At 44.1% G+C, this 17,375-nt stretch overlaps 1 protein-coding gene across 4 annotated transcripts in view; it reads right to left on the bottom strand.

Moving 5' to 3' along the window:
- Nucleotides 1-17,375, bottom strand: part of LOC106567946 (UV radiation resistance-associated gene protein) — a 171,609-nt gene that overhangs the window by 18,010 nt on the left and 136,224 nt on the right. For all 4 annotated transcript variants that reach the window (XM_014137860.3, XM_045692235.2, XM_014137861.3 and 1 more), the window contains one exon: nt 11,290-11,381. In XM_014137860.3, the coding sequence (XP_013993335.3) occupies nt 11,290-11,381 (92 nt within the window). The remainder of the gene's footprint in view (nt 1-11,289; nt 11,382-17,375) is intronic.

Here is a 17,375-nt window from a genome sequence, read left to right as displayed (position 1 = left end):
TCCCTTGGACATGCCCTCACCCCACCACCACCCCTGTATAGTAGTGGAGGAGAGGGCAGGGGAACAGATATCAAACCCCTTTCCCTCTCACAGATTTACCAGTTAACTCCCTTCAGCTGCTGCACAGCATTTTTATGCATCCATATTTCATACACTAGGCCCCTCCGCTGGAAATAGTATCTGAATTTAGGCTTTTTCAGGCAGGGGGGAACTGGAAGTAATACGGTGGGGAGGAAGGGCAATAAAATAAGTCCCATGCAAAAGGAGAGCAGGAATGAATGCATGTCCTCCCTGTTTCAGTGTTTCACTACGGCAGTGTGGAGCCCCAGAGTCAGACCACCTTCCTGTCCCCCAGTACCTGCTGTCTGAGTCAGTTAGAGGGGAGAACTATGTGGGTCCTGTGACGAGGACCTAACTTATGGCCTGTTCAGGCTTACTGCACATTCTCACCCACACACAAGGTGCTGTAAGTCTGCTGTGTGAACAGCCAGCCACCGTCCCCTGACGAGTATTATAGCCCTGTGTGTGTGTGTATGTGTGTGTGTGTGTGAGTACGTGTCAGTTCGGTAAGGCAGGCTCTCGAGACGGAAACAAAACCGTGTGAGAGTATGTGTGCATGTTGGGTAAGCGCCTGTGTGTGTGTGTGAGTGCGCCAGAGTGTGTGTGACATGGCCAGGCCAGCTCCGGAGACGGAAACAGAACTTTCACGGCTCTCAGCAAGGTTCTCAAACTCCTTATTTCGTCCCCTGCGGCCTCGTTGTCTGGTATTGTTTCCTAAAACCGAAAAGAGCTTCTCGACATCAGAACAGCTAACCTCCAATTGGACGAAGAATTCTACTTCACTCGAAGGAGAGGCTACTATAGAGGCCGGCGTGCGGGATACCTGACGAGACTACAACGCAGAGTGGATAAATCGCCTATACCCTCCGTTCTACTGGCGAACGCGCAATCACTGAAGAATAAACTGGATGAGCTCCGTTCGCCCAGACTATTCAATCAACGTGATCTGAATACTTTCTGAATGCACTGTATGTTTCTCAGAGTCTGGTTGACCAAGGACATGGTAAATTACCTCAACAAAAATATAAATGCAACATGCAACAATTTAAAAGATTTTACTGAGTTACAGTTCATATAAGGAAATCAGTCTTGTATTAGGCCCTCATCTATGGGTTTCACATGACTGTGAATACAGATATGCATCGGTTGGTCACAGATACACTATATATACAGAAGTATGTGGACACCCCTTCAAATTAGTTGATTCGGCTATTTCAGCCACACCCGTTGCTGACAAATGGTGTGACCACCATTTGGCTCATGCAGCACGACACATCTCCTTCACATAAAGTTGATAAGGCTGTTGATTGCGGCCTGTGGAATGTTGTCCCACTCCTCTTCAATGGCTGTGCAAAGGTGCTGGATATTGGTGGGAATTGGAACACACTGTCGTACACGTTGATCCAGAGCATCCCAAACATGCTCAATGGGTGACATGTCTGGTGAATATGCTGGCCAACTGGGACATTTTCAGCTTCCAGGAATTGTGTACAGATCATTGCGACATGGGGCTGTGCATTATCATGCTGAAACATGAGGTGATGGCAGCGAATGAATGGCACGACAACGGGCCTCAGGATCTCGTCACGGTATCTCTGTGCATTCAAATTGCCATTGTGTTTGTTGTCTGTAGCATATGCCTGCCCATTCCATAACCCCACCACCACCATGGGGCACTCTGTTCACAACGTTGACATCAGCAAACCGCTCACACACAACGCCATATAAGTTGTCTGCCATCTGCCTGGTACAGTTGAAACCGGGATTCATCCTTGAAGAGCACACTTCTCCAGCGTGCCAGTGGCAACCAAAGGTGAGCATTTTCCCACTGAGGTTGGTTTTACTTCGCGGAACTGCAGTCAGGTCAAGACCCTGGTGAGGACGACGAGAAAGCAGATGAGCATCCCTGAGACGGTTTCTGACCGTTTCTGTAGAAATTCTTCGGTTGTGCAAACCCACAGTTTCATCACCTGTCCGGGTGGCTGGTCTCAGACGATCCCACAGGTTAAGAAGCTGGATGTGGAGGTCCTGGGCTGGCGTGGTTACATGTGGTCTGTGGTCGTGAGGCCGGTTGGACGTACTGCCAAATTTTCAAAACGATGTTGGATTTATTGATTTTTTTACCCTTATTTCAGCAGTTCAATTGACGAGAACACATTCTCATTTACAGCAACGACCTGGGGAATAGCTACAGATGAGAGGAGGGGGGATGAATGAGCCAATTGTAAGCTGGGAATGATTAGGTGGCCATGATGGTATGAGGGCCAGATTGTGAATTTAGCCAGGACACCAGGGTTAACAGCCCTATTCTTACGATGAGTGCCATGGGATCTTTAGTGACCACAGAGAGTCAGGACACCCATTTAACGTCCCATCTGAAAGACAGCACCTTACACATGGAAATGTCCCCAATCACTGCCCTGTGGAATTGGGATTTTTTTTCAGACCCTTGGAAAGAGTGCCTCCTACTGGCCCTCCAACACCACCTCCATCAGCATCTTGTCTCCCATCCAGGTACCTAAAAGGACCAACCCTGCTTAGCTTCAGGGGAAAGCCAGCAGTGGGATGCAGGCTGGTATGCTGGATGCGGCTTACAGTAGAGAAATTAACATTACATTTTCTTGCAACAGCTCTGGTGGAAATTTCTGCAGTCAGCATACCAATTGCACGCTCCCTCAAAACTTGAGACATCTGTGGCATTGCATTGTGTGACCAAACTGCACATTATAGAGTGGCCTTTTAATGTCCCCAGTACAAGGTTCCCCTGTGTAATGACCATGCTGTTTAAATTACCTTCATTATAAGCCACACCTGTCAGGTGGGTGGATTATCTTGGCAAAGGAGAAATGCTCATTAACAGGGATATAAACAAATTTGTACACAAAATATTTGAGAGAAGTAAGCTTTTTTTTGTGCGTACAGAACATTTCTGGAATCTTTTCTTTCAGCTCATGAAACATGGGAACAACACTTTACATGTTACGTTTATATTTTTGTTCAGCATATACAATGCCAGTCAAAAGTTTGGACACACCTACTCATTCAAGGGTTATTCTTTAGTTGTACTATTTTATACATTGCAGAATAATAGTGAAGACATCAACACTTTGAAATAACACATATGGAATCATGTAGTAACCAAAAAAGTGCTAAACAAATCAAAATATATTTATATTTTATATTCTTCAAAGTAGCCATCCTTTGCCTTGATGACAGCTTTGAACACTCTTGGCATACTCTCAACCAGCTTCACCTGGAATGCTTTTCCAACAGTGTTGAAGGGGTTCCCACATATGCTGAGCACTTGTTGGCTGCTTTTCCTTCACTCTGCGCTCCAACTCATCCCAAAACATCTCAATTGGGTTGAGGTCGGGTGATTGTGGAGGCCAGGTCATCTGATGCAGGACTCCATCACTCTCTGTCTTGGTCAAATAGCCCTTACACAGCCTGGAGGTATGTTTTGGGTCATTGTCCTGTTGCAAAACAAATGATAGTCCTACTAAGCGCAAACCAGATGGGATGACGAATCGCTGCAGAATGCTGTGGTAGACATGCTGGTTAAGTTTGCCTTGAATTCAAAATAAATCACAGACAGTGTCACCAGCAAAGCACCCCCACATGCAGAGATAATCCGTTCACCTACTCTGCGTCTCACAAAGACATGGCGGTTGGAACCAAAAACCTCAAATTTGGACTCATCAAACCAAAGGACACATTTCCACCGGTCTAATGTCCATTGCTTTTGTTTCTTGGCCCAAGCAAGTGTCTTCTTCTTATTGGTGTCCTTTAGTAGTGGATTCTTTGCAGCAATTCGACCATGAAGGCCTGATTCACACAGTCTCCTCTGAATAGTTGATGTTGAGATGTGTCTGTTACTTGAAATCTGTGAAGCATTTGTTTGGGCTGAAATTTCTGAGGCTGGTGACTCTAATGAACTTATCCTCTGCAGCAGAGGTAACTTCGTGTCCTCCTTTCCTGTGGCGGTCCTGATGAGTGCCAGTTTCATCATAGCGCTTGATGGTGTTTGCAACTGCACTCGAAGAAACCTACAAAGTTCTTGAAACGTTGCGTATTGACTGACCTTCATGTCTTAAAGTAATGATGGACTGTTGTTTCTCTTTGCTTATTTGAGCTGTTCTTGACATAATATGGACTTGGATATCTTCTGTATACCACACCTACCTTGTCACAACACAACTGATTGGTCAGAAGGAAAGAAATTCCACAAATGAACTTTTAACAAGGCACACCTGTTAATTGAAATGCATTCCAGGTGACTACCTCATGAAGCTGGTTGAGAGAATGTCAAGCGTGTGCAAAGCTGTCATCAAGGCAAAGGATGGCTATTTTGAAGAATCTCAAATATAAAATATGTTTTGATTTGTTTAACACTTTTTTGGTTACTACATGATTTCATATGTGTCATTTCATAGTTTGTGTCTTCACTATTATTATACAATGTAGAAAATAGTAAAATAAAGAAAAACCCTTGAATGAGTAGGTGTGTCCAAAATTTTGACTGGTACTGTAAATCTGGCTAGTTTTTCTACACATTGGCAGGACAAAACGACTGCGTCGGGGAGGCTCAGATGAGGGGCTGTCTCTTTGTTAAAATCAACTGGTGTACAATCTCTCATTTTAAGTCTCAAGGTTCTGTTCACCTGAGCTAGAATAAGTCATTATGAGCTGTAGACCACACTATTTACCAAGAGCGTTTGTCTGTATTTTTTGTAGCTGTCTCTTTACCACCACAAACCGATGCTGACACTAAGACTGCACTCAATGAGCTGTATTGGGCCATAAGCAAACAAGAAAATGGTCATCCAGAGGCGGCGCTCCTAGTGGCTGGTGACTTTAATGTCACCTGAACAACTAGAGGTGAAAAAAACTATAGATCACTTTTATTCCACACACAGAGATACATAGAAAGATCTCCCTCACCCTCCATTTGGCAAATCTGAACATAACTCTAAGCTCCTGATTCCTGCTTGCAAGCAAATACTCAAACAGGAAGTGCCAGTGATGCCCTCAATACGAACGTGGCCCGATGAAGCGGATGCTAAGCTACAGGAAGTGTTTCGCTAGCACAGACTGGAATATGTTCCGGGATTCATCTGATGGCATTAAGGAATTTACCACATCAGTCACCGGCTTCATTAATAACTGCATTGACAGTGACCAATGGTACATATCCCAACCACAAGCCATGGATGACAGGCAACATCCTCACTAACGTAAAGGCAAGAGCTGCCGCTTTCAATGTGTGGGAAAGTAATCCGGATGCTTATAAGAAATCCCACTACGCCCCCCGACAAACCATCAAACAGGCAAAGTATCAATACAGGACTAAGATCGAATCCTACCACACCGGCTCTGACGTTGTCAGATGTGGCAGGGCTTGCAAACTATCACGGATTACAAAGGGAAAGTCAGCCGCGAGCTGTCCAGCAACGCAAGTTTACCAGACAAGCTAAATACCTTCTATGTGCGATTTGAGACTAGAACGCTGAACTATGCATGAGATCAACAGCTGTTCTGGACGACTTTGTGATCAAGCTCTCCGTAGCCGATGTGAATAAGACCTTTAAACAGGTCAACATTCACAAGGCCGCGGGCCCAGATGGATTACCAGGACATGTACTCAAAGCATGCACTGACCAACTGGCAAGTGTCTTCACTGACATTTTCAACATCTCCCTGACCGAGTCTGTAATACTTACATGTTTCAAGCAGAACACCACAGTCCCTGTGTCCAAGAACGCCAAGGTAACCTGACTAAATGACTATTGTCCCGTAGCACTCATGTCTGTAGCCATGAAGTGTTTTGAAAGGCTGGCCATGGCTCACATCAACACCATCATCCCGGAAACCCTAGACCCACTCCAATTCGCATCCCACCCCAACAGATCCACAGATGACGCAATCTCAATTGCACTCCACACTGCCATTCCCACCTGGACAAAAGGAAGACCTATATGAGAATGCTTTTCATTGACTGTAGCTCAGCGTTCAACACCATAGTGCCCACAAAGTCATTATTAAGCGAAGGACCTTGGGACTAAACACCTCCCTCTGCAACTGGATCCTGGACTTCCTGATTGGCTGCCCCCAGGTGGTAAGGGTAGGCAACAACACATCTGCCACACTGATCATCAACATGGGGGGCCCTCATGGGTGCGTGCTTAGTCCCCTCCTGTACTCCCTGTTCACCCACGACTAAGCGGCCGCGCACGACTCCAACACCATCATTAAGTTTGCCGACGACACAAGAGAGCTTCAAGTTACTTGGTGTCCACATCACCAACAAACTATCATGGTCCAAACACACCAAGACAGTCGAGAAGAGGGCACAACAAATGATTTGGCAAGGGTCCCCAGCTCTCCAAAAAGTTATACAGCTGCACCATCAAGAGCATCCTGACTGGTTGCATCACCGCCTGGTATGACAACTGCTCGGCATCTGACTGTAAGGTGCTACAGAGGCAAGTGTGTACGGCCCAGTACATGACTGGGGCCAAGCTTCCAACCATCCAGGACCTCTATACTAGGCGGTGTCAGAAGAAGGCCCATAATATTGTCAAAGACTCCAGCCACCCAAGTCATAGACTGTTTTCTTTGCTACTGCACGGCAAGCGGTACTGGAGCGCCAGGTCTAAGTCCAAAAGGCTCCTTAACAGCTTCTATCCCCAAGCCATAAGACTTCTGAACAATTAATCAAATGGCTACACGGACTATTTGCATTTTTGATTTAATAAAAATATTTAAACAATTACGCTGCTACCGGCTGTTTATTATCTACGCATAGTCACTTTACCCCAACCTACATGTACATATTACCTCAATTATCTCGACTAACCTGTACCCCCGCACATTGACTCGGTACCCTCTGTATATAGCCTCGTCATTATTATTTTATTGTGTTACTTTTTTTTACTTTAGTTTATTTAGTAAATATTTTCTTAACTCTTATTTTCTTAAAACTGCATTGTAGGTTAAAGGCTTTCACGGTAAGCTCTACACCTGTTGTATTCTGCGCATGTGACAAATACAATTCAATTTTTACTACTGAACTTATTTAGGCTTGCCATAACAAAGGGGTTGAATACTTATCGACAAGTGAAGAGGCAACTCCGGGATGCTGGCCTTCTAGGCAGAGTTGCAAAGAAAAAGCCATATCCCAGACTGGCCAATAAAAAGTCAATTAAGATGGGCAAAAGAACACAGACACTGGACAGAGGAACTCTGCCTAGAAGTCCAGCATCCCAGAGTCTCCTCTTCACTGTTGACATCGAGATTGGTGTTTTGGAGGTACTATTTAATGAAGCTTCCAGTTGAGGACTTGAGAGGCGTCTGTTTCTCAAACTAGACTACTTTAATGTACTTGTCCTCTTGCTCAGTTGTGCACCGGGGCCTCCCACACTTTTTTCTAGTCTGGTTAGAGCCAGTTTGCACTGTTCTATGAAGGGAGTAGTACAGTCAAGGCCAAAGGTTTTGAGAATTAGACAAATATTAATTTTCACAAAGTCTGCTGCCTCAGTTTGTATGATGGCAATTTGCATATACTCCAGAATGTTATGAAGAGTGATCAGATGAAATGCAAAGTCCCTCTTTGCCATGCACATGAACTGAATCCCCCAAAAAACATTTCCACTGCATTTCAGCCCTGCCACAAAAGGACCAGCTGACATCATGTCAGTGATTCTCTCGTTGACATAGGTGTGAGTGTTGATGAGGACAAGGCTGGAGATCACTCTGTCATGCTGATTAAGTTCGAATAACAGACTGGAAGCTTCAAAAGGAGGGTGGTGCTTGGAATCATTGTTCTTCCTCTGTCAACCATGGTTACCTGCAAGGAAACACGTGCCGTCATCATTGCTTTGCACAAAAAGGGCTTCACAGGCAAGGATATTGCTGCCAGTAAGATTGCATCTAAATCAACCATTTATCGGATCATCAAGAACTTCAAGGAGAGCGGTTCAATTGTTGTGAAGAAGGCTTCAGGGCGCCCAAGAAAGTCCAGCAAGTGCCAGGACCGTCTCCTAAAGTTGATTCAGCTGCGGGATCGGGGCACCACCAGTAGTTGCTCAGGAATGGCAGCAGGAAGGTGTGAGTGCATCTGCACGCACAGTGAGGCGAAGACTTTTTGAGGATGGCCTGGTGTCAAGAAGGGCAGCAAAGAAGCCACTTCTCTCCAGGAAAAACATCAGGGACAGACTGATATTCTGCAAAAGGTACAGGGATTGGACTGCTGAGGACTGGGGTAAAGTAATTTTCTCTGGTGAATCCCCTTTCCGATTGTTTGGGGCATCTGGAAAAAAGCTTGTCCGGAGAAGACAAGGTGAGCGCTACCATCAGACCTGTGTCATGCCAACAGTAAAGCATCCTGAGACCATTCATGTGTGGGGTTGCTTCTCAGCCAAGGGATATTTTTTTCATTTTTGGGAAGGGCCCATAAGTAAGCATTTCACTGTTAGATTATTGCCTCAATACCAGGCAGCCATTGTGAGTGTTGCCAGGGTTAGAGGTTCCAAGCCATTCTATAGGTCCTTATCAATAAAATGTCACAATAAGGTACAGAGTGTTCGATTTGCCTGATGGGGGGCAAGGAGATTACTAGTTCTGCTAAAACCATTGACAACTGTGTGCTATTTTCAAGCAATTGTTAAATAATGTTAACTATTTGGTTGTAATACCATCACCTCTTGAAGAGCATAGTCAGAACTACACATTTCAGATTATTCCATGCAAAACAATTGCACACATTTAGCTCTATCAGAGTCATTTTTATTATTTCACCTTTATTAAACCTGTAAGACCAGTTGAGAACAAGTTCTCATTTACAACTGTGACCTGGCCAAGATGAATCAAAGCAGTGCGACAAAAACAATAACACAGAGTTACACATGAGAAACAAAAGTACAGTCAATAACACAATAGAAAAATATATATACAGTGTGTGCAAATTAAGTAAGGAGGTAAGGCAATAAATAGGCCAATAGTGGCGAAGTAATTACAATTTAGCAATTTACACTGGAGTGATATATGTGCAGATGAGGATGTGCAAGTAGAAATACTGGTGTGCAAAAGAGCAAAAACAAATATGGGGATGAGGTAGGTAGTTGGTTGGACGGGCTATTTACAGATGGGTTGTGTACAGCTGCAGCGATCGGTAAGCTGCTCTGACAGCTGAGGCTTAAAGTTAGTGAGGGAGCTATAAGTCTCAAACTTCAGTGATTTTTGCCAACGAGAGCATACAGGTCACAGTGCTGGGTAGTATATGGGGCTTTGATGGCAAAACGGATGGCACTGTGACAGACTATCTAATTTGCTGAGTAGAGTGTTGAAGGCTATTTTGTAAATGACATCGCCGAAGTCAAGAATCGGTAGGATAGTCAGTTTTACGAGGGTATGTTTGGCAGCATGAGTGAAGGAGGCTTTGCTGCGAAATAGGAAGCCAATTCTAGATTGAATTTTGGATTGGAGATGCTTAATGTGAGTCTGGAAGGAGAGTTTACAGTCTAGCCAGACACCTAGGTATTTATAGTTGTCCACATAATCTAAGTCAGAACCCTCCAGAGTAGTGATGCTAGTCGGGCGGGCAGGTGCGGGCAGCGATCGGTTGAAGAGCATGCATTTCGTTTTACTAGCATTTAAGGGCAGTTGGTGGCCACAGAAGGAGAGTTGCATGGCATTGAAGCTCGTTTGGAGGTTTGTTAACACAGTGTCCAAAGAAGGGCCAGATGTATACAGAATGGTGTCGTCTGCGTAGAGGTGGATCAAAGAATCACCCGCAGCAAGAGCGACATCATTGATATATACAGAGAAAGGAGTCGGCCCGAGAATTGAACCCTGTGGCACCCCCATAGAGACTTCCAGAGGTCCGGACAACAGGCCCTTTGATTTGACACACTGAACTCTATCTGAGAAGTAGTTAGTGAACCAGGTGAGGCAGTCATTAGAGAAACCAAGGCTGTTGAGTCTGCCGATCAGTAACTGTTTACTGTCATCAGTAAACATCAATTGATCATATAATTTCAGAAACATGAGGATAGCCTCACAATATACCTCTCAATATTTACCACCATTAGATATTTTATCGATATAAAACAAGTGGTTTAGGTTAACTTCCCATCCTTTGTACATCCTTTGCCGATGTACTGTTAGCTGAAAATGTTTACTTTGCAAGCTACCTGTTGAAACTGTCTTTGTACAGTTGGCTAAACATACAGCGGTAAGTAAACCTAATGTACTATTTTCTCCAACCAATATAGGCCTACCTAGCGAAGTTACCTAACATCCCCTTTTCAACATTGTTTTTTAATCACAATTGCTGCTGACAGACAAGTCTAGCTAGCTAACAACAGATCAGGTCAATAAGGCTACCGTAAATTCCGGACTATAAGCCGCAACTTTTTTCCCAGGCTTTGAACCTCGCGGCTTAAACAATGACGCGGCTAATATATGGATTTTTCCCGCTCCTTGTCCCCCAGCATCCAAATTGAACGCTCTGCACCGTAGTGACATTTTATTGATAGTGCCCCATTCAACGTTTGCAACAACACCTTGCTTGTTTAAGCAAGGAGAAACAAAGTTTCATTATGTTGTTAAAAGTCCATCTTAAGCCAGAAACGGACTCAACTGCACGAATGCCCAGCCGTCCCGTCTTCAGTCAGCTGTTCATTCCAAAAACGGTTATTTGTTTTTACGGTTATGTCGGTTAGGCTATAGGTTATTTGATCTCTGGCTGTGCAAATAAGGGGTAGCTAATCTATTCGTTTGCTCATCTAATACTGATCAGACACATGCTATAATGTAGCATCAATCAAGTGTATTATTTTGCTTTTGAAGCCTGCGGAGGCTGTGAAATATGAACACGAGACTCACATCCTTTTGAAAATATAGATTTATATAATTTTTTGTGGGTATCATGCTGAAGATAGTCCCAATTTAACACCCTACGCCCAGTTGTAGCTCATTGAAGGGTTTACGCCCAGGTGGTGCAATAGGTATAACTTTTTGGTCCGGCATAGAGCGCATTTTACGTCGGGCATAGTCCAATTGCACCAGTTGGTCGTTAGTGGGTTGTAACTGACCCACTAACGACCAACTGGTGCAACCGGACTGTGAAGTGAAAAAGATATAGAGTAGAGATAGTGGGGGCAAAAATGCTAGGTGGGGTAGCTTAATAGTACTAAGACACTGGGAGAGTGGACTAGTACAGGTACTCACCATCGGACCAGAAGGCCGTGCTCCAAGAAGTTCTTGAGGTTGGGCAGGGTCTGGCGTAGGTCTGGAGTGGACAGGCCATGCTGGTATCTCAACTGGGAAGGAAAAATAAAGCATACATTAGCAATGACCAGAGCTTTTTGTAACATGTCATATTGAACCGTACCATAACCTAAACTATCAGTTTAATTCACACATTCTCATGATTCTCTAGTTCTGATTCTGATGTCTCTGGACAAGGCAGACAATTACTACCCTACAGGGAGACCGAAGCAACCTGCCATTTTTTCTTATCTGAAGAATCATAACTTCTCCCTTTGGGCTAATATCCATCCCAACATACAACGGGCACCCGGTCCTCCAGTCATGCTAACAGACATCTGTGCTAATGTGGAAAGGTGTGTGTAGAGGGAGATGAGACGTGGGCGGCGATTAGAAAAGTCAGAATGCCGAACATCTGGAATAGAGATGGGGTAAAACCGCACAGAGCAATCTCTCCCTTTATCCATTTCCCCCTCTCTAAGTGACCTAGATCCCCATTGGATTGATGACAATCCCTCTCTCCAGTCCTCCATCCATCAGTCATAAAATCAACCTCAAGTTATGACCGACAGGGAAGTGAGCCAAAGCGTTCCACAGGGATGCTGGCACATGTGGACTCCAATGCTTCCCACAGTTGTGTCAAGTTGGCTGGATGTCATTTGGGTGGTGGACCATTCTTGATACACACAGGAAACTGTTGAGCATGAAAAACCCAGTAGCATTGCAGTTCTTGACACAAGCCAGTGCACCAGGCACCTACTACCATACCCCATTCAAAGGCACCTAAATATTTTGTCTTGCCCGTTCACCCTCAGAATGGCACACGTACACAATCCATGTCTCATTTGTCTCCTCCCTTTATCTACACTGATTGAAGTGGATTTAACAAGAGAAATCAATAAGGGATGATAGCTTTAACCTGGATTAACCTGGCCAGTCTACAATGCATTCGGAAAGTATTCACACCCCTTGACTTTTCCACATTCTGTTACATTACAGCCTTATTCAAAAATGTATTAAATAGTTTTCTCCCCCTCATCAATCTACACACAATACCCCATACTGACAAAGCAAAATCAGATTTTCATACATTTTTAAAAACAGAAATAAGTTATTTACAAAAGTATTCAGACCCTTTGTTATGAAACTCGAAATTGAGCTCAGGTGCATCCTGTTTCCATAGATCAACCTTGAGATGTTTCGACAACTTGATTGGAGTCCACCTGTGGTAAATTCAATTGATTGGACATGATTTGGAAAGGCACACTCTTGTCTATATAAGGTCCAAACAGCTGACAGTGCATGTCAGAGCAAAAACTAAGCCACGAGGTCGAAGGAATTGTCCATAGAGGTCCGAGACAGGATTGTGTTGAGGCACAGATCTGGGGAAGGGTACCAAAACATTTCTGTAACATTGAAGGTCCCCAAGAACACAGTGGCCTCCATCATTCTTAAATAGAATAAGTTTGGAACTTCCTAGAGCTGGCCGCCCGACCAAACTGAGCAATCTGGGGAGAAAGGCCTTGTTCAGGGAGGTGACCAACAACCTGATGGTCACTCTGACAGATCTCCAGAGTTCCTCATCAAATAAAATGTTATTGATCACATACACATGGTTAGCAGATTTAAATGTGAGTGTAGCGAAATGCTTGTGCTTCTAGTTCAAACAGTGAAGTAATATCTAACAAGTAATCTAACAATTCCCCAACAACTACCTAATACACACAAATCTAAAGGGGTGAATGAGAATATGTACATATAAATATATGGATGAGTGATGGCCAAGCGGCATAGGCAAGATGCGACAGATGGTTTAAAATACAGTATATACATATGATATGGGTAATGTAAGATATGTAACATTATTAAAGTGGCATTATTTAAAGTGACTAGTGATCCATTTATTAAAGTGGAAAGTGATTGAGTCTCAATGTAGGCAGTAGCCTCTCTGAGTTAGTGATTGCTGTTTAGCAGTCTGATGGCCTTGAGAAAGAAGCTGTTTTTCAGTCTATCGGTCCAAGCTTTGATGCACCTGTACTGACCTCGCCTTCTGGATGGTAGCGATGTGAACAGGCAGTGGCTCGGGTGGTTCTTGTCCTTGATGATCTTTTTGGCCTTCCTGTGACATCGGGTGCTGTAGGTGTCATGGAGGGCAGGTAGTTTGTACAACAGTGATGCGTTGTGCAGACCGCACCACCCTCTGGAGAGCTTTGCTGTTGAGGGTGGTGCAGTTGCCGCACCAGGCGGTGATACAGCAAGACAGGATGCTCTCGAATGTGCATCTGTAAAAGTTTGTCAGGGTTTTGGGTGACAAGCCAAATTTCTTCAGCCTCCTGAGCCTCCGCTGTTACGCCTTCTTCACCACACTGTCTGTGTGGGTAGACCATTTCACTTTGTCTGTGATGTGTTCGCCGAGGAACTTAAAACTTTCCACCTTCTCCACTGCTGTCCATTCGATGTGGATAGGGGGGTGCTCCCTCTGCTGTTTCCTGAAGCCCACGATCATCTCCTTTTTTTTGTTGACGTTGAGTTAGAGGTTGTTTTCCTGACACCGCACTCCGAGTGCTCTAACCTCCTCCCTGCAAACGGTTTCGTCGTTGTTGGCAATCAAGCCCACTACTATTGTGTTGTCTGCAAACTTGATGATTGAGTTGGAGGCGTACATGGCCACGCAGTCGTGAGTAAACAGGGAGTACAGGAGGGGGCTGAGCATGCATCCTTGTGGGGCCCCAGTGTTAGGGGTCAGCGAAGTGGAGATGTTTCCTACCTTCACCACCTGGGGGCAGCCCGTCAGAAAGTCCAGGACCCAATTGCACAGGGCAGGGTTGAGACCCAGGGCCTTCAGCTTGATGATGAGCTTGGAGGGTACTATGGTGTTGAATGCTGAGCTGTCCTCAATGAACAACATTCTTACATAGGTATTCCTCTTGTCCAGATGGGATAGGGCAGTGTGATGGCGATTGCATCGTCTGGGGACCTGTTGGGGTGGTATGCAAACTGAAGTGGGTCTAGGGTGGCCGGTAAGGAGGAGGTGATATGGTCCTTGACTAGTCTCTCAAAGCACTTCATGATGACAGAAGTGAGTGCTACGGGGCGGTAGTCATTTAGTTCAGTTATCTTTGCCTTCTTGGGTACAGGAACAATGGTGGCCATCTTGAAGCATCCTCTGTGGAGATGGGAGAACCTTCCAGAAAGACAACCGTCTCTGTAGCACTCCACCAATCAGGCCTTTATGGTGGCCAGACGGAAGCCACTCCTCAGTAAAAAGAAAATGCCAAGAGTGTGCAAAGCTGTCATCAAGGCAAAGGGTGGCTACTTTGAAGAATCTCAAATATAAAATATTTTGATTTGTTTAACACTTTTTTGGTTACTATGTGTTATTTCATAGTTTTGATGTCTTCACTATTATTCTACAATGTAGAAAATAGTGAAAATAAAGAAAAACCCTGGAATGAGTAAATGTGTCCAAACGTTTGACTGGTACTATATATTTATATATGACACAAAACGGCATCCCACCAACACAGTTATGGAGGGAGAGTAGTCCTAATCACCACCACTCTGTCCTCTGAGTTTAATCTAATTTGTCTCATATCTCTACCCCACAGCAGAGCAGCATCACGCGCCACTTCAGACGTATACTGCACTAGGCCCTGTGTCACTGACACCCACATCTGTTTTCTCTCCTCTGCACTGTTATACTGCGACACCCATTCTTCTCTACACTCAAACCGCCTTCCTCGGTTCCATCCCTTTCTCCCTCCCTGGGTATCACTCGCTCAGTGCCATACATACGCTACAGTGAGTGATGAACCACATGTGATTCTAATTAGGCCAGACACAGTACCAGTGTATTGTTCCCACCAGCGCTACACTCATCCATTACATACCACTGCCTACCGAGCATGCCCCATAGACTATATATATATATGAAGACGTTGGGGAGAAGTACCACGATAACAGAGGAATTACAGAGAAGTAAATGTTGGCGCCCCAGGGGCCAAAGGCCACGTTTCTCAGTTTGTGTTTATAGTTAGAGGAAAATAATGGTTTTCTTGGATCAGCAGTCATCTCAACACCATTCCTCCAAGTCCATTTTTTTGTAGCCTATTCTGTAATATACTGTCAGGTCTGTAATGCTGTGCGGTGGTTCTAGTAACGTTTGACTAATGGCATGAGGAGTGGCATAAGCATTAACACATGGGTCCTTGCTGCCACTGCCAGAGCACACAGTACAGCAGGGTATGTGGGTGTGTGTGTAAGGGTGGATGGTAGGCCCCCTTCTGGCCCTGGATGGTTTGAGATGTCAGGCTGGTGATCAAGGAAAGGCAGGAAGCAGAAGATCCAGTGCATGGTTTTTATTTAAGGCATTTGGAACAGGTGCAGGTATTTACAAAATTATACAAAAGCCAACAAGATTGCTGGACCAGGCTCAAATTAAATAATAAACTAAGAAAAAAACTAGTCAAAAGAAGATAAAGACTGAAAATCAGTCATGACTAGTCCCTGGGACTCACAGAAGCCCCAACTAACCCTTGCAGAGACAGGTGGCCATTTTGAATTCAAAATAAAGCTCTACAGCTGAGCATTTATATTTCTCCTGGCAGCGACCAGGTGACAGGAAACGCTTGTGTAATTAGAAAGCACTTTGTCAAACTAAGCCAATAAACACTTAGCAAAGACTAACACTCAATAACACTTTAGATATGTTAGAGAATATTATAACCTGTACGATACAGATAAATATATAGAATATGTTCAAGATCTAGGAAAGAGCAGAAACTCTTTCAAACTCCATTAATTAGTACTGGCGTCTTCCTTCTTAATGAGCAGACAAAGGTCACCTGCGTGCTTACATGTTTGTAAGACAGATCTCACACACACAAACATTTGTAGGTACTGCTGTAGACTAGAAAATAGTAGGCCTACTGCTTTCGACTAACAAAATAATTAATCAACTTAATCTGATGTCTTCTGTAATTTATATTCAATGTTTAGAAAATATTTAGAACAGATCAATCACATCTGCATAGACCTCCTGATCTCTGTGGTAGGTTTTGTGTTTTATCAAAAGCAGATCAGATTGAGCCAGGCGGAGACAGGGGCGCACAGTACTTCGATCTAAACCCATATTGGTGATGAAATGACCTAAAACGTACAGATTCTGGATAATCCTGAATGAAAAGTTAAAAGCATAAATATCATACCCCCCAAAAAATGCTAACCTCCCCTGTTATTGTAAAGGTGAGAGGTTAGCATGTCTTGGAGGTATGATATTTGAGCGTCTAACTTTGACTAATCATTATTCACGATTCATTCAGGACTATCCGTAATCATGAAAGCATCCACATTCATGTAGAAACATATTCTATTGTTTTTTTTACAATGAAAGTGACTCTAAAATGACACTACAATATTTACCATTGATTTCTATTCGGCACAAAATACACAACCAAAAGAAACAGCAAAAACTGCAGTAATTTCTAAACGGTTCCCCCGATAAGGATGAAAATACCCTCAAATTGAAGCTGACAGTCTGCACTTTAACCTCAGTCATTGTATCATTTCAAATCCAAAGTGCTGGAGTACAGAGCAAAAACAACAACAACAAATGTCACTGTCCCAATACTTTTGGAGCTCAGTGTAAATGTATGTGATTGTGACAGCTATTATTTCCTCCCAAGCTATGTGTTGAAACCTTGCCAAGCGTGGAGCATAGAAATGGGATACACTGGATTGTTCCGAGTACACTATTGTTGGGGGAATTGTTAGGGTGTTAGGGGGATAAAGAGGAGAGGATGTTCCTGAGTAGCACGCGTATGAATGCTGAGAGGACTGAGAGATGACTCTCCTGGAACCTGGACAAAGGCACATGTCTTACTGCTGCAGCCTCTGGGAAAGATACAAGATAGGGAGTCTATTCCAGTAGCACTTCTCACTACACCTTGACAAGAGTTCCATCATTGCCACACAGGTGTGTACCAACTCTCTGCCAATGGGCAATACACAACATATGACCAACAAGTGCTTTGTTGGACCAACAAATG

This window comes from Salmo salar, chromosome 13 (genome assembly GCF_965601325.2).
Source record: "Salmo salar chromosome 13, fSalSal1, whole genome shotgun sequence".
NCBI classification, from domain to species: domain Eukaryota; kingdom Metazoa; phylum Chordata; class Actinopteri; order Salmoniformes; family Salmonidae; genus Salmo; species Salmo salar.
Note: the sequence above shows the minus strand (reverse complement) of the source record. Positions and strands in the feature narration are given on the sequence as shown.